The following is an 18607-nucleotide window of genomic DNA, read 5'->3' as shown; positions in this document are numbered from 1 at the left end:
GTTTTGGGAACGTTCTGAGAGCTAGAATTGTTAGCTGGGTATAAAATATGTGTGTTCACACAATTCACGCTCCAATTGAAACAACTGAAAGTACTTTGAAGATTTTGTATGTTTATATTTAGTGTTTTTCGATGTTAACACACACTTAAATCTGTTTCCCTTGCACAGGCCAAGAAAATCCCAGCTGAAACTATCTGTGATAATAGCGATTTAAGGATGACAATCTCAGTAATTCTCGGCTCAAACACTTTTGAGCACCCTGAGACTCTCTGGCGCTGATGCTCGGGTTATTTTGGGAAGGCTGGATGTGTCTGCTGGAGGGTGTGAGGACGTTTGCTCCCGGTGAGAGTCAGGTCAGTGTTTACGAGCGCAGACACTGCAGCAGTTATCAGAGGAGGCAGATGCTCATTACCACCGCATGAGAGACAATTATTACACTATCAACATCTGAATGATGCTTTAACTTCATGTCAAATTCAATGTCGGCGCATTTATTCTGGAAATAGAACGAAAATGATTGAGCAAACAGAAGGATGAGGGGTCACAGGAGGGCCTGTGTTTTGCTGATTGTGCACTTGCATTTCTATATCTATAAATTAAAGTATCCACCTTATTTTAATGTATTTTAATATATTTTTTGTAATCATAAACACACTGGTTTGTAGTGCAGATAGCTTTGCTTATAACTGAACTTTGTTTACCTCTAGCGGCCCATGAATAAATAAAAAAATTTATAAACACACACAAATATATATATATATATATATTCTGCATTATTTTTAGTCTGGACTGATTTGGGTTGAAGTGTCATTAGAACCAACAGACATCATTTTGAAAATGTTATACATTTTTATTTCAGTTTTAGTTTTAGTTACTTTAGTACATCAAGTTAAACTAAATAACAAAGAAAAATGTTGGCAATTAGATGAATTATTCTTTTATATATATATATATATATATATTACTTTTTCAGTTAAAATTTACTTTATTTCAAGTAATTCAAGATTTTAGATTTAGTTAACTTTAATAACCCTGTGTGATGCTTAGATGTGTTCAGATATGGTAATTTATTTAAAAATACATAAAAACAGATCATGATAAAATACGTGTTCAAAAGAGATAATGATGTGAATACATCTCTGCTATGCAAATTTTTATAAAAAAAAAATTCAAGGCTTTAAATGGAAAAACACTGCTTACTAAATGTTGATTTTATTAAATAATAAGCACATATAAATATTTTATAATATACTATCAGCATCTGTGCACAATCATTTTTAATAAATCCTTATGTAGCCATATAGACAATCATGCAGCTGAGAGTTTAAGTAACAAGCTGACGTTCAATACTTAAAGTTAGAGTTTTGAGATCACTAGAAATACTAGAAGTATTAATGATGCTTGACTCTAGTCAAATATGAACATGCTGTTTCTCTGTAGCATCATTCTCAGCAGCACTGCATCGACACAGCAGAATTAAGACGGCCGTTAGCTGGATAAACTCACCATGAAGACATGGTGAGACAAACACAATTATAAACGCAATTTTCAGATCTCTCCCCAAACGATTGGAGCAGGAGCAGGTCTAATCTGGTTTGCTCATTGGATGTTATGGGGTAATTTTAGAGGTCTTTTGGGCCGCCGCGCGTCCAAGTCAGAAACTCCGGCCAACAGATTTGTTCCAAATGGAAAAGCTTGGTACCAGATGACTCTGAGAGGAATGATAGATCGTTGCGCGGGAGATGCGGCGCTTTCAGGCCTTGCCAGGATCTCCTGGCAGAGAGGATGCTGGGTAACGGGCAGCATTCATGCTTCAGGTATACAAATGTGTCTAAACACAGATGACCTCCTTTAGTTTAGTCCTGTCAGTCTGCACAAAAAATCCCATGATGCAGCAGTTTCGGTAACGTCTGCTTTTTTCGCTCATGCAAACGCTTCCTCAGACGCCTCAGACATCAGTCTGAATGTCACACACGAGCCGTCAACATGACGAGATCAAATGGAGACTAATAGCTGCCGTCTGCAGAGGAACTGATGCGATCATGTGTCAACAACAGCGCGTCTCTCCGCTGGCACTAATTGATCAGACGTGATTTCCCATCATTCCTGCAGGGAAAACTCGCGTCCTCTGCGCTGTCATGGTTATGGTTCAGAATTAAGGTCAAAGGTCACGATTATTTATGTAGCTTTATAAAATACAGATTGTTTCAAATCAGCTTCATAGAAATAAACAGGAAAAACGATCATTTAAAAAACGCAACAAATTCAATTTCAGCTGGAAAGCAGCTCTACAGAAGACAATAGAGTCATTATTTAGTTCCATTTAGTTCAGTGTTGATTTAATTCAGTTTAATAGCAGTGTGTTTCAAAGTTCATCAATTATGAAAAATTCAATTTCAGCTGTAAAGCAGCTCTAAAAAAAGACAATAACATCATTATTAAATTCACTTTAGTTCAATGATTCAGGTCAGCTCAAAAACTGTCAATATTGACAATAGTGTCATTAGATTAGTTCAACAGCAGTGTCAATGTTGCAAAATTCATCAATTATGAAATTATTTAAGCAGTTAATCTACTCTACAGAAGACAACAATGCCTTTATTCAGCTCAAATGAAGTTAAATGGTAATTCAGTTCAGTTCAATAACCATATCAGTGTAGTAAAATTAATCAATTATGAAAAATTCAATTCATAATTCACATCAATTCAATTCATTATCTAGCTCAGTTTAGTTCAATTTTTGTTTCAATTTACTTCAGTAAAATACCTCAGTAAATGTAAAACAAATTCAATTTCAGATGTAAAGCAGCTCTATGGAGGACAATATCGTCATTATTCAACTCAATTCAGTTTGATCTTAAATCAATTATGTTCAATAACAGTATCAAGGTGGCAAAATTAATCAATTATGAAAAATTCAATTCATAATTCACATCAATTCAATTCATTATCTAGCTCAGTTTAGTTCAAATTTTGTTTCAATTTACTTCAGTAAAATACCTCAGTAAATGTAAAACAAATTCAATTTCAGATGTAAAGCAGCTCTATGGAGGACAATATTGTCATTATTCAACTCAATTCAGTTTGATCTTAAATCAGTTATGTTCAATAACAGTATCAAGGTGGCAAAATTAATCAATTATGAAACAGATTCAAATTCAGCTGTAAAACAGTCATTATTAAATTCAATTTAGTTCAAAAACTGTTGATGTTGTAAAGTTAAACGATGAAATTTCAATGATTTCAATTGAGCTGTAAAGCAGCAAAAAGACAATAGTGTCATTATTAAATTCAGTTTAGTTCAATAACAGTGTCGCAAAATTAATCAATTATGAAGAATGTGCAGCTGTAAAGCTGTTCTACAGAACATTAGTGTCATTATTCAGCTCAATGTTGATTCAATTCAGTTCGATGTGTTAATACTGCAAAATTCATCAATACTGAAAGAGATTGAATTTTAGCACAAGCAGCTCTACTCAAGACAATAGAGTCATTATTTAACTCAATGTGGATTCAATTATATATTAGCTGTCTTTTAAGGTCACAGTTAGAACTAGATTTACAGTCAAGACATTATTTTGTACTGTAGCTGTTCTAAAGAAGTTTCAGAAAAGATACATATCATTAATTATTTAGTAATTGGTGTCGTGTCACTGCCACTCATAAATCCTCTCTGTGGCCTCATGGGATAGTAAAATGTGTATCATATGCACTACTGCTACTTCAGAATCACGGCAGAAGTAGTAGGTCATCCGGGTACTTTTTGCCTACTCTTTTATAAGTACTATGAATTCAGACATACTTCTTTTGTCACATACTGTTTTTTTGCCTGCTATACAGTAGGGAAGTATGTTATTTCGGATGCAGCCTCAGTTATTTGAATCCCGTTGACCTCAAGGCCAGATGTCAAAGGTCAGATTGAGTGTTATGATTCAAGGTTAACATTTGTTTTAGTTACATATGTGTGTGAAAAGACCCACAAAGCAGTAAAATCTGACGGAACAGAGAAACAGTTCATGGTTGACTCACCTGAATCTCTGTCTCTCTCACACACACACACACACACTTCTGTGTGATTTATTAGCTTGTTTACCCGTGGGGACCTCAATTTAGGTCCCCACCGTGACACGAGTCCCCATGAGTCTGTGTGTATTCAGGTTTAAGTCCCCACCAGAATAGAAAAACAAGTACACACACACACACACGTCTGCCACTGTTCCAGTCCGCTCTAGTTTCCATGCAGCCATCTTGCTATTACAGTATTCACTCAAAAAAGGCCTAAATTTAAGATTTATGTTTTTGGATTGCATAAAAAAACCCATGCATTTGGATTACAGTTTTAAGTAACAAACTAATACATTTTATGTAATACATATTTGTCAGTCATATATCACTGAAACAGTTCAGATTTCTGCACTCCAAATAAATAAATAAACGCATTGTTTATTGTTAACTATTTGAATCTATTTAATTTCATTTAAATAATCATATTTTTAATAAAATCACATTTATTTAAATAATCAATATGCTTTTATTCAAATTGGTTAGAATCAGCATAAATCTGTTCATTGTGAACATTCAATTTATGTTGTTAAAAAGTACGAGGACTGAGATAGAAACTAATTGGATTTACTGATGCTAAAAATAAACCTGCTTATTTAAAACATGTACACTTTTGCATTAATCTGACCCGTTTCATTGAAGTAAGACTGACAAATATGAGTCACATTAAGTTCATTAGTTTTTTGTTAAATCTGCATAATCCAGATGCATGGAAATTGTATATAGAATTCAAATACATAAATCTTATATTAAGGCCTATATACTGCTTGGTGTTTTTATGCAAGAGTAAAACATTTCTTCCTAGGTTGCATGTTTAATTATTTTTGCTTTTCTTTATGAATAAAGCAGCCTGATTAACTGTGAGTGACAGAGGCAGACTGAGTGTTTCACTCACACGTATGGCTTGATTTTGTCTCGTCCAGCTCTCAGAGGATGTTATTTGTCGATCAGGTGGATGTGTGTCTGGGTTATTTCAGGGGTGAGAGACGACATCCGCTCGGCTTTCAGGCTTGAGTTCACGATGCCTTCAGTCTGATATAATCCCTCCGGGGACTCCAGCGCGCTTCTTACACTCAGTGAATCACGTCTTCCAGGAAACTCAATGAAAACACGTCGGCTTTGAGTCGTGTGACAGAGCAGCATGAAATGTTAAGCCTCCACAGGCGCGTCTGCTGAACATGTCATGTAACATGTCTTCGAGCTGCTTTAACTGCAGAGAGGACTCAGTCTGAACTGTGCTGAAAGTTCTTTGCAATCAGATCTGGAATCATATGAACGCTGATTGTGTTTAGGACTCTTTTTGTTCAGATCTGTTCATTTATTTAAACACACATTAAAATTGCTTTCATAAAATATAGACTAGGTGTGCTACAGATGCATAAAAAAATGCAAGGCCACTGGTGCCCAGAAATGTAAAATCAAAAAATGTCAAGGTGCTTGTGGTGAAATGTAAAAAGCCTTTAATAAATTGGGTTAGGCAGTAGTTTTAATGATTAGAGCCCAGTTTTGCCTTGGAATGTTTTGATTTTACATAAAAAATGCTGTTCAAGCAGATAATGAACAGATAGGAACATTTTTTAAATTCTTGAATGAAAATGTGAGGTGTTAAGGAAAAAATATCTAGGTTGTGTAACCATCCTGCGTTTGTAAAAATATATTTATTATTATGATTATTATTATTATTAAAAAATAATGATATAAAAACTTTTATAATTTTTTTTTTAAGTATATTATATTTTTTAAATATATGTATAATTCTATTTGTATTTTAAAATGTAACATCAAAACAAACAAACAAGCAAACTTTTTCCCTGGTAAATCAAAGACAGAATATTTCTGCCAAATAAAGACATGGCAAATATATAGTAAAAGTGGTATTCAGAATTCAGCTTTTAAAATATCTAGGTGGTGTAACCATCTTGAGATCATAAAAATTGCTTGCATTTATTATTATTATTATTATTTTTTTAATATAAAGCAGCTGTTTAAAAATATAAATATTTAAAATAAAAATGTCTGGTATTTTATAGGCTAAACTGAAAATAACATGAAAAAAGAAAAGCAGTTCTAACATCCTGACACATTTTCTTCCCTCTTAATCTCCATGAGATCATTCCTGTCACATCTGACGAGAGCTGCTTTATGCTTCAGCTCTGAAATATTAAGTGGATTAATGGAGAATTTAAGAGCGTCGGTGTCATAAATATAAATAGGAGTTTTACAGACAGTTGAGATCAGGCCAGTGCATGTAGACTGGATTTGCCTGGACACTGCTGAAGGCGTGTGTGTGTGCGTGTATTTCAAGCAGCGAAGGTCAAACACGAGGGAAAGCAGAAGTTCAGTGCCTTTTAGGCTTGACTGACAGGCTGAATGAGGCCGTTATTCTGCTTTAATATGGCAGTGTGGGAAGAGCAGCACGTCCTCTAGTGGTTAGTGTATCTGATCTGAGCGAGAAACACCTGCCGTCTTCATCATTAGTGCAGAAAGGCCTTTGAATTGATCTCCTCACAATCCACCTTTCAATATGAATGAGCTCACGCTAGTTAGTGATATTTGCCAAGGCAAAGATTAGCACATGGTTATGACTAGGGATTTTTCCAAACTCCAAATTAAATTTCAAATGAAAGTTCAGTGTGTGTGTCGTCCTGCAATATCTAGACACTAGATGATCGGGACTCTTCTCATGCTGGAAAGCACATTTCCACCACATAAGAAAAAAAAACATGATTTGGTAAATCATATTTATGATATAAAATGTCATAATTATGAGATGAATACAAATTATGGCATGCAAGTCAAAATAATAAGATAAAAATCAATTATGACAAAAGGGTGAAATTATGAGATAATGTCTAAATTGAGATAAACTTAAATTATGAGATAAAATGTCATAATTATGACAAAAGGTTGAAATTATGAGATAAGTCAAATTTATGAGGTAAAAAGTTGAAATTATGGAGATGAACTGAAATTATGAAAAAAATATATAGATTAAAATGACAGTAAGTCATAATTATAGGATACATTTTTTTGAAAGTTTAAAATCACAAAAAGTTGAAATTATGAGATAAAAGTTGAATTTACGATAAAGAGCTGAAATTATGGGATAGTCATAATTACAACAACATTGAAATTATGAGGCAAATCAAAATTATGAGATTAAAAATTGAAATTATGGAGATAATTGAAACTTTGAAATTAAAAACTTGAAATTATGAGATAAAGAGTCAAAATTATGAGACAAGTTGACATTGTGAAATACTTCTATAAGTTGAAATTGAGATCAATTCAATTATGAGATAAAAAGTAAATTATGACAGTTGTGATACAACAATTCAAACTTATGAGATAAACTGTAAATATGAAATACTACATTGAGTTAAAAAGTCAAACTTATGAGATAAATAGTTTAAATAGTCTTAAAATGATAAATAGAAAATTTAAATGATAGGATAAAAAGTTGAAAAGTCAAAATTAATAGATAAAAGTGGAAATTATGGGGAAAAGTTATAATTCTGAGAAAATCACCTTTAAAGTTGTCCAAATTAAGTCCTTAGCAATGCATATTACTAATCAAAAATTGTAATATGTTTTTGGCATAATTATGATATACGTCAAAATTATTTTTTTAATGTTGCGGATATTGGACACAAAACTGGAAGAAACACAAAAATCAAGTTTTACCTTTTAATTCCATTCATCAAATCTGAATCCCTGTCATATTGGTCCATAATACGGGGAAATAATAGACTAATGCTGATTGCTGTCTCACTCATAGAGGGAACACACGTTCTGGCATATGTTGCAGCTACCCACAATCCCTCTGGAGACCTCTGAAACATCTCTGTTGTTTTCTGACGGACTCTGAAAAGGGACAAATTGACATGTTGAATGCAGGTATTTTAAGGAGTCCAGATGGTACAAATTCCCATGCTACCGTCTGTAAATAAACTCCACGGCCGCTGTCAGCTCGAAATTGCTTTTATCGGAGGTGAGGAGCTGAGAGTGAGGAGATCCCACTTCAATAAAGATTTCTGGAACAAGAGGAACATTCTAGAATCCCACTGAAACCATATCGGTTAGCACGTCCTAAATGGAGTGAGACGAGAGAAACGAGAGCGAGAGAACGAGTGGGCGACACAGACGCTCAGGAAGAGTGACTGACAAAATAATGGATTTTTCTGCCGGCCTAATGGATTAAAGCGTATAAATCGGATCTTATGAAATCAATGGGTGAATAAAGCTTATCAAATGAAGACAAAGGAACAGCGTCTGCCGTGTCTGCTGGAGATCATTAGCTTTGACGGATGCGTGCCGTTCTGAGGGCGTATCTATGGGAAATAGAGCCTCAGACAACAATCGATACGTTTGACCTTGTAATGTTTAACCAAAATGTCATAAATGGACCTTCTGGTGAAACAGCGGTTAAAAAAGTTGAAATTATGAAATAAAAAGTTGAAATCATGAAATACTAAGTAAAATTATGAGATAAAAAGTTACAATTATGATCTATCCAGTCATTTATCCTGCATGAACAAAACAACGGTGGGAATTATGATATACTAAATCAAAATTGAGACAAAGTTGAAATGATGAAATACTTAAGTCCAAATGATGAGATAAAAAGGCGACATTATGAGATAAAAAAAGCTGAAATTATGATATAAAGATGAAATTATGACTTATCCAGTCAATTACCCTGCTTGAACAAAACAACAGTGGAAATTTTAAAAATACTAAATCGAAAAATTGAGATATAAAGTTGAAATTATAAAATACTTATGTCCAAATTATGAGATAAAAAGGCGACATTATGAGATAAAAAAGGCTGAAATTATGATATAAAGGTTAAAATTATGAGATATAAAGTTGAAATTATGACTTCTCCAGTCATTTATACTGCTTGAACAAAACAATAGTGGAAATTATAAAAATACTAAATCAAAATTATGAGATATAAAGTTGAAATGATAAAATACTTAAATCCAAATTATGAGATAAAAAGGCGACATTATGAGATAAAAAAAGCTGAAATTATGACTTATTCAGTCAATTACCCCGCTTCAACAAAACAACAGTGGAAATTATAAAAATACTAAATCGAAATCGAGGTATAGAGTTGAAATTATAAAATACATAAATCCAAATTATGAGATAATATAAAGGTTAAAATGATGAGATATAAAGTTGAAATTATGACTTCTCCAGGCATTTATCCCGAAGTGGAAATTCTAAAATACTAAATCAAAATTATGAGATATAAAGCTGAAATTATGAAATGCTAAATCAAAACTGAGTAAAAAAATTGAAATTATGACTCCTTAAACTCATTGTAATCTGCCGTCACTTTTGAGTGCCACTCCGCATCTAATCCATCAACATCCAATCAACTGATGCATAGAACCAAGTCCCGCCCTACATTTTTTTAGAAAATGGATATAGATCACAATATGGAAGAAATTATTTGCTGCTACTTCGGTTTCAGCGTGACTTTAAATGCACAAATCGAGGTCAAATATTTGTTGATGGATTGAAACGACACCATTTCAGACGTTCAAAAACTGCTAGTGGAACCAAATGCAATGAAAACGGTTCAGTTATATTATATTCATAATAAGAACCAGTTCTCAAACCTTGTGTAGACTCACAGCGAGCAGTTTCCTACAGAGACACACAAGCAGAAAAGAGCTTCAACAGATGGAGAAGAACTGGACGAGGACAAACTCCAGTTTTATTCAGACAAACAATTTCTCAAGGAAGCATTTTACAGCTAAAACTAAAAATAAAAAAAGGAAGAGAGAGAGAGAGAGAGAGAGAGAGAAAAAAGAGAGAGAAACAAAACAAACCAAACAGAGCAAACAAATCAGCCCAGAACAAGAACATTCCACTGGGACTCTCGATCAGGAGGGGAAATGACGGGAAAACACGAGAACAGAGAGAAACCACCGAAGTGGTGCCGGCATTCGGCCAGAGAATCTGCAACACGTCTGATGTTACTCAATCAAAACCAGCAGGCTCACTTTTCAGATCTGACCCAGAACTGGCTGGTTTTTGAGATCATGGACCACGGGCGCTGAACTCAAAACTCTCCTGTTTAATGTATAAAATACATAATGTATAAAATACACGCTTACAAATTAATTTTTCAAAGGGAGGTTTCACAGCAAAGCCATAGAAGAACAATTTTTGGTTTCTCAAAGAACCTTTAAGTGAATATTCTTTTGAAAAATCTGTGGAACCTTTCATAGACGTTAAAGGTTCTCCACTGAACCATCAATGCCAATATAGAACTTTCATTTTTAAGAGTTTCGAATGTTTCATTTCAATAATTTAATTTCACGCCATTAAATCTGATCAGCCACCTAGCTATTGGTTTTGGCTGTTAAAAACCCACATTGGGTCAGATTGAACAGTGAATCCGGTGCGAACAGCGGCACTGTGACGGTGGAAAGAGAGAGAGACAGACAGAGGAGGGTCTGTACACTGAACTCAGGACCACAGGAGGGTTTTTACACATCCAGACTCAGGCAAGGCAAATGGACGAAGCCACATGACGTCATTAATTACATCTCCAGTTGAACATTCAGCATTTTTCTTGTTTTTTTTACACATTAATTAGTCTTTACAGAGTAAAAAATATAGAGAATTAACAAAGGAAACTCTTGCAAATATGGCCATCGACTGTTTCATCTGTAGCTGCAGGTGTGAGCGGTCAGATCGCCTGTGTATGTGTGTGTGTGTGTTTGTGGTAAAATATGTGAAAACATCGTGACAAAGCTTTTATTGCACCTTTGTACAGGAGCGAAGCAGGCAGAGGCGGGACGGGCCGGGGGAAGTTTACAATTGCAGGCCAGGCATCAGACACACAGCAGCACTAGAGGAGGGGAGAGGTCACCTCAAAGGTCAAAGGTCATTGTTATCATCAGAAGTCCATGATGCAGTTCTGCAGAGATCAGATACGGGGTGTGTGTGTGTGTGTGTGTGTGTGTGTGTGATGCTCTCAGCTTATCATGACAACAACTGATTTCATCTGAGAATGTGATAGATAAACAGAGAGAGAGAGAGAGAGTCAGAATGAAAGAAGGATGGACTTCCTGTAGCTTGATGCTCATATTTCAGGATAGGGCTGCATGATTAAACAAAATAAAACCAAAATCACAATATGGCTTAATTTAAATCAAAAAGGCTGTGATTTAATTAGCACATTTATACTTTTGTGTGTTTCAGAGTGAAGCGTGACGCTGTGTTCATTTACACGTGAGCAGCTCAAAAAACGGCTTTCTGCCAAAATAAAAGCTTTAAGGTTTAATTAGTAAAAATTAAGAAATCCATAAACAGCACTGTCATTTTTATAGTTGATGTTATTTATAACAATATAATATTATTAATAATATTTTCTTAAATATGCAATTTAGTATTCTACATTGAAATAATATTTAATATTGCATTTAATTTAATACTGCATTTAACATTTCATAAATATTCGAAATCGTGCAGCCCTGTTTTAGGGTATCCTAAGAAAAAAAAAACCTTGTGTTGTTCCAAACCGGAAAGATTTTGTCTTCCCACAGCTCTCAAATCTCTCCAATTACATGAAAACTAATGGTGTCTGTTGTCATATCTCATGTTTTAAACATATTTAATAAAATACAAATGAGATTCTAGAAGTGCGTTTCTTAAACGCAATAGAAATGCAATTCCTTTTAGTGAAAAGTTCTTAAAACCATCATTTTATCTTCGTTTTTTCACTATAAAGAACCTTTTGTGGAATAGATGTTAAAGGTTCTTTGTGGAACCCTTGATGCCAATAAAGAACCTTTCATTTCAAGACTGTATGATGCTTTTATGTTTTTTTGTTGTTGTTATTTTGTTTAGTCTGCTTTCACTGTAATGTATAAAAGCAGTGAAAACTTTCTTTTTTAGAACAACATCAGTGTCAGTAAATGATTTTTGCTTGATTATTCAATCATCTTGATCTATTAAATGTCTCCTACTCCAAGCTAAACCACCATTTACATGGGAATGAAAAGGTGCAGTGAGGAAAACACAGGAAAAAAGAATAGAATAAAAAGGTGTTAGGAAGCCATAAGCCCATCAGTTCGTTCCTCTGTTACCCATAATCCCTCAGGAGCACCCAGAATCTTCCCCTCTGGGTGCAAAATGCCTCGTAAAATCCATCTGCAGCAGTGTATATGATCACTGAGCAAAACGTCTCCTTCTGCGGAGAACTCACCGCTGACATGAGCGAGAAAAGACATGCCAGAAAGCTGAGAAACGAGTGTGTGAATATAGTCAGAGGAACAGAACTAAGCTGCTGTGATCTGATATCAGCACTAAACTCTTCTGCAGTGTTTGTGTTTGAGGATCGTGGATCATCTGATCCGGTCTAACAGCGGTGCATCACCAGTTCCTTCTCTATAGGAGCCGAGTGGGGGATTGCGGGAATGCTGAGCAAGTGAGATCGGCAAAAAAAATAAAAAAGAGAAATTCAGAACTGTATGCAAAGCAAAAGCAGAAAACAGCAAGCGGAGGTTGTGATGCCTGTCAGAAGGCCTAGATTCTGCCGTATGAACCTCACGTGTGCATATAAAACTGTTTAAGCTTGACATATCCAACTATTTTGATCAAATGACGAATGCAGAATGAGATGAAGATTCGAGGCGGACGTGACTCCAGGGCCCAGAGTCTCACGGATGCACTAACGACGGCAAATTCATCTGCCGACAGCCGTCACGTGGTTTCATTCGCCTTCTGTTTTTCAGCGAGAGGAAGCGTTCGGTAATGGTTTGAAAAGGTCAGGCTGACGAGCCGTTTGATCGCTTCTGAATTCTGTCAAGCCGAAACTCTCCAGCTTCAGCGAACGGATCGCACAGAGCGCCGACGCAAAGGTCACGATCCACTTAAACACTCCGAGACGGTGAAAGAAAAACAGAACAAATCAGAATGAAGGACTCTGAAACTAAATCATAAGCTGAAGACAACAAACAAAGGATAATATCAGGCTCACGGCTGGCGCGCTCAACGCTGCGCTCACATCACGTCGCAATTACTGCAATTACCAGATTCTGTTCACATGCTTGGACACAGATGGTATTTCTTACTATGGCATCCGTGATAGTAAACACATGAATTTATGCTCAGATTCCTTTGCAAAATGTTGAAAAACAAAGAAAAGGCTCCAGGCGAAACTGCCTGCAATATAATGAAATCATATCAAACAAGCAGTCAAATAACTTTAGTCATTTTGGTTGTTTTACATGATGTCCCAATGGTAAACACTGCAAAAAGTGCTGTTCTTCCTCAGTATTTTGATCTTGTTTTCCCGTATAAACATCTAAATATTCTTAAATCAATTTATATTAACTTCAAATCCAAAATGACATATTAAGTCTTGTTTTCTAAGATTTTTAAAGTTTATGCTTAAATCAAGAACAACTATCTGCTAATGGGGTCAGAAAAATTTACATACAGGATGATTTTTCTGACCCCATTTGCAGATATTTGTTCTTGTTTTCAGCATAAACTCACTTCGAGTCTTGTTTTCAGACAAATTTAGCAAAATGAAGTGAGTTTATGCTTAAAAGAAGAACAAATGTCTGACATTAGGGTCAGAAAAAGAATCTTGAAGTCAAGTTCATTAAAATGAAGATTATTTTTCTGACTCCACTGGCAGATGTTTTTCTCCTTTTAAGCATAAACGCAATATCTTATGTCATTCTGCATATCAAGTAAATGAAAATTAGAAAAGTTGCCTGGGCAACTAACTGAAATGAATTAAAAAAATACTAAAATGACTAAAACTAAAATAAAAAGCTAGGTCGAAATAAATAATATTAATTATCCATTTATTTTAAAATGTAAAAATATTAATTATAAAAAAATAAAAATTACTAAGTTACTAAAACCATTAGAAATCATTTTTGAAAATTGAAATTAAGCTGAAATAAAATAAAATATAAATGTTGTATTGGCAACTGAAATAAAATTTGTGCTATAAAACAAGACAAAAATACTGAACAAGAGCAGCACTTTTTGCAATGAATTTCAACTATAAGTTCACAGTCGCATGCATGGGATTTGCTACTTATAATTACAGTAATTGTGAACTGTCGTGAAAGCAGCGTAAAGTCAAGCACACACAACCCGACTGAAGCTCATCGCTCTGTGCACATTTACACCATTTCTTGTGTTGTTTTTGTGCACATTTTACTCAACTAATACAGTCTACATGCATTAATTACAAGATCATCCTGCACAACCTCTCTCTCATTCTCACACAAAAGGAAGGGCTTTCAGGTCATTTTTGCATGGATTTTGCATGCAACAAAAAATAAAAATAAACCAAAAAATGCATGAGCCAGTGCTTTGGGAGAAATTCACCATTTTCTTTCTCCTGCAATCTCATTACCTTGTTGCTCTTTGCTCAGATTTGAGATTTTAACTAGTATTGTAGCATCTGTGATAAGTTGTAGTGCATCTCACACAGAGCGAATATTAATGCTGTGAGTTCACTACGATCCGCAGCCTCTTGTGGCAGATTTAAAACATGAAAGCGCAATGAGCTTCGGTCTTGTAGTGCGCGTTTGGCTTAAGCCCACCTGATCCTCGCCCTCGAAGATCTCAGACGTCGTCTCCTGCATTCAGCAGTGGCGTTCATGCACATCACCACTGAGAACGAACCCTTTAAAAAGATCCTATGTAGAACTGGTATGAAGCCCCCGAAATGCTGAACAATCTTGTCATGCACGTCTACCGTCTAGAGCCGGTCTAGAATACGCAAGAGCGATCCAGGAGAGTTTGAATGAGGGAAAACAGAGGACAGAACATGAAGAGGCGGCTGAGGAAAGAGAGAAAGAGAGAATGAGAAGGACAAGTTTACATCCAGAATGAGAAGAAGGGGGCGTGTCTGAGGGGGCGGAGCTGGAATGGCTTCAGAACTGTGCATTTTAACATGGGTCCCTGGTTAATTAGTGGAAGATGGGTGGGCGGAGCTACCAGACGTAGCCCATCTCGTCGTCCTCTCCGTCTTCGTCGTCCTCGATCGCCCCGCGGGGGTGGAGTCGACCCCGCCTCTCTTTCTGTCGGCCCCGCCCACGCTGCGGAGACTCCTCCTCCTGATCGTCCAGTAGAATGACGGCGCCGCTGCCGAAATCTCCAGACATCTCCTGATCCTCCTCTACACACACACACACACACACACACACAGAGGCAGATGAAAGGGAAGGTGTCAGGCGGATAGATAGCGGGTGAACGTGTGTGTTCTGAGGAAGATCATTTATTATATATAAAATATGATATTTTATACATTTTGACAGAGAACTCAAGAAACACTGTTGAATAATGCAGCTTCAGATGTCAGAGTTTGCTGCAGGAATCAAAATGTGTGTATATATATCAGTGTTGACTAAAACTAAAATTAAACGTTTTCAAAGTAAGTTAAATTAAATACAATATAAATATTAGTATTAAATATTAAAAATAATAATATTAAATATTAAAATAATAATATTTAAAACTTAAACTTGAAAAAAAAATAATGAAAATTTGAAATGTTGCCTTGGCAACTAAATGAAATTAGTTGAAGTACTAAAATGATTAAACTAAGACTGAAATAAAAACAAACTAAAGTTCTATAGAAATATTAAAAATCTACACATAATAAAATTACTAAAATTATTAAAAGTCTTCAGTAATTTCAGTAATTGAAATAAAGCTAAAAACAAATACACACACACACACACACACACACACACATATATATATGTATGTATGTATGTATGTGTATATATATATATATATATATATATGTGAAACACTTAGAAATGTTGCCTCAACAATTAACTGAAATAAAACAAAATTATTTAAATTATTTAAAATTATTAAAACAGAAATAATCTATCTATCTGTAAGCTGAAGTTGAAGTACTACAATTACTAAAAGTAAAACTGAAATAAAAACAAATTAAAGATATATAGAAATATAAAAAAAAAAAAAATGACAAAATAACAAACACAACAAAAACACTAAAACTTGAACCTGGAATCCACGCACTCACCGCTCCAGTCACCGTTTTTTGTCCAGTGATGAGTTCTATCATGCTCGTAAATTCTTTCTAACAAATTCAGAATTTAAATAAAACTTGTGTTTTTCATGCTTGACAAGCGGCCACGTACGACACAGACATAGCAAAACTAGTACACTATATAGAAAAAGATAATAATTTCAGAAGCACAGAAGTGATTCTGCAACCGAGCCTGGTCCAAACGCAGGATTTAGGTAAGGAAACGGTTATTATTTGTATTGGCTGCTTTTCTGTTTAATTTAACAATGTTTTGTGAACATATATATGCTTTAATAATAAATAATTGTAACACTTTACAAAAACGTTTGATTAGTTAATGTTAGTTAATGTATTAAAGTGTATTAATGTGTTAGTTAATTATTGTAAAGTGTTACCCAACTAATGTATTTCAAGCGTTCACTTGAAAATAATAACCCCCTCCCCCCGGATTCAGCCCCCCTAAGAAATATAAAAGCCCCCCCAAGTTGTGTGTCCTGGCACCGGGCCTTAGAAATGTAAACTGAAATAAAGCTAAAATGAAATAAAATATAAATATAAAAAGAAGCATAAAATGTTGCTTTGGTAAGTAAATGAAAAAAATTTTTTTAATTGAAGTACTAAAATTAGTAAAACTGAAATAAAAATAAAGCTATACAGAAAAAAAAGAAAAAGGCAAAAACACAAAAAAAGTACTAAAAATAACTGAAATGATAGATGAAAAAAAATATATATATATAATTTAAAATATTAATAAGTATGTAAAGCTATGATCCACACTCACAAAAAATAGTCTTCTTTTAATGTTGTGTTTTACAATCACCAGAAGAACCTGCTGGTGATTGTAAAATAAAACATTAAAAGAAGACTATTTTTGTGAGTGTGAATCATAGTTTTATATACCAAGTAATTAAATAGATTGATGCACCAAAATAAAATATTAAGTGACAAAAGAGCGAGGTGCAAACGGCTATGTGAAATATGAATAAATACAGTAGATAATACTAAAACAAGACTGATGTGTGAAGCAGGCTGTGTGTGTTTTAGTGTCTGTACCACAGGTAGGGTTTCCCTGTCTGCGGGATCCTGCGATCTCATTGCCGTATTTGTCGACACACCAGCACTGACCGCTGCTGCCATGACACTGAGTGGCCTTAAAATACCCGTCCTCAGAGCAGCGTGGCACATACGCCCCTACACACACACACACACACACACACAATTACAAGTCGTTTCATGCTGGATTCAGGGGGAGGAGCTAACAGCTGTTCATCAAATCCACCCACCTATCAGAGCCTTCCTCCGGCTCTGAGAATGAATCCTGTTCATCTCGTTCTGACACGGCATGCCTGGAGAAACACATTTAACAGTTTCCAGTGTCTGTGACTTTTCTAATTCAAATTATGCCTAGCTCCCCATTGTGAAATACTGCCCAATATAATGTATATGTATAATGTCGTATAACTCACCGTCAGGTTTCTGGAAACAGTAGCACCACTCGTTGTTGGACAGCTTTCCATCTTTGAAGGAGTCGCAGGAGTTGAACAGTGGCCGCATGCACAGCTCGTATTTGTCAAGGTAAATGGCGCTGAGCTCTGATTGGTCGAGCAGAAGGTCGTAATTCATGTCCAGCTTGTTGAACATCCACCCGAGAGAATCTTTACAGATGGGCAAAATGCTGGTGTCGAAACCTACAGGACAGAGAGAGAGAGAGAGAGACGGTCAGGTTCACACTGGTGGACAAACGTATTACAATAAATAAATATGTAAGTAACTAAATAAATAAATGATCTTTTTCATTCACTCTTCTTTGTGTTATATTTATTGGTTTTAATACTAAAATAAAATAAAAAGTACAAATAATTATAAAGACTATGTTTTGGAAATTAGAAAGGTTGCCTAGGCAATAAACTGAAACATGTTTAAGCTAAAGTAATAAACGTACTAAAACTCCAATAAAAACAAAGGTATACAGAAATATATAAAGTAAAAACGAAATAAAATAAAATAAAAATAATAACATAAAAAAGAACATAAAATTACTCTAATAAGAATAATATATAATGATTTTAATTCGCTTGTGTGTGTTCTAAAATCTACTTGCATATTTGACACATAATTTTGGACAAATTCTGTTTTCGTATAATTTTTTGTTATTTTACTTATTTATTTTACCAGTTAAAATCAATGAATATATCACAATAAATATAGAACTGAGGTAAGGGTGTGTAGCGTCTGGACCAATTAGACACACTATTTTTTTTTAGTTATATTGAACAAATACTCTCTAACACCCCTCAGTCAACAAACCAACTATGAGGGTCTATGGACCCTTCCCCCGAAATGCATCTAACACCTCAGAAGGGCAGAATAGGCCTCTGGTTCCATGGCAACCAATGCTGATATCACTGGTTTTATTGCCCAAAGGAATGCGGGCAGAGCAACTCACAATTCATTTACCCTTAGGAAAGACACACAATGCCCATA

At 34.9% G+C, this 18607-nt stretch overlaps 1 protein-coding gene and 1 long non-coding RNA gene across 7 annotated transcripts in view; one reads left to right on the top strand and one right to left on the bottom strand.

Moving 5' to 3' along the window:
* The window catches only part of LOC107754485 (uncharacterized), a 12894-nt gene extending 1649 nt beyond the window's left edge, over positions 1 to 11245 (top strand). For both annotated transcript variants that reach the window (XR_001641590.1, XR_001641589.1), the window contains exons 2-3: positions 169 to 353; positions 10862 to 11245. This is a non-coding gene — a long non-coding RNA (uncharacterized LOC107754485). The remainder of the gene's footprint in view (positions 1 to 168; positions 354 to 10861) is intronic.
* A 2789-nt stretch (positions 11246 to 14034) lies between these two features.
* Positions 14035 to 18607, bottom strand: part of LOC107754483 (testican-1-like) — a 216949-nt gene continuing 212376 nt past the window's right edge. For 4 of the 5 annotated variants that reach the window (XM_016570945.1, XM_016570946.1, XM_016570942.1 and 1 more), the window contains 4 exons: positions 17590 to 17811; positions 17407 to 17469; positions 17177 to 17314; positions 14035 to 15238 (listed from right to left, as the gene is read on the bottom strand). In XM_016570945.1, the coding sequence (XP_016426431.1) occupies positions 15054 to 15238; positions 17177 to 17314; positions 17407 to 17469; positions 17590 to 17811 (608 nt within the window). In that variant the 3' untranslated portion in view covers positions 14035 to 15053. The remainder of the gene's footprint in view (positions 15239 to 17176; positions 17315 to 17406; positions 17470 to 17589; positions 17812 to 18607) is intronic. The other variant, XM_016570947.1, reaches the window with a different exon arrangement.

The sequence above is a fragment of the Sinocyclocheilus rhinocerous genome, unplaced genomic scaffold (genome assembly GCF_001515625.1).
Source record: "Sinocyclocheilus rhinocerous isolate Xijiao unplaced genomic scaffold, SAMN03320098_v1.1 scaffold50, whole genome shotgun sequence".
NCBI lineage: Eukaryota > Metazoa > Chordata > Actinopteri > Cypriniformes > Cyprinidae > Sinocyclocheilus > Sinocyclocheilus rhinocerous.
Note: the sequence above shows the minus strand (reverse complement) of the source record. Positions and strands in the feature narration are given on the sequence as shown.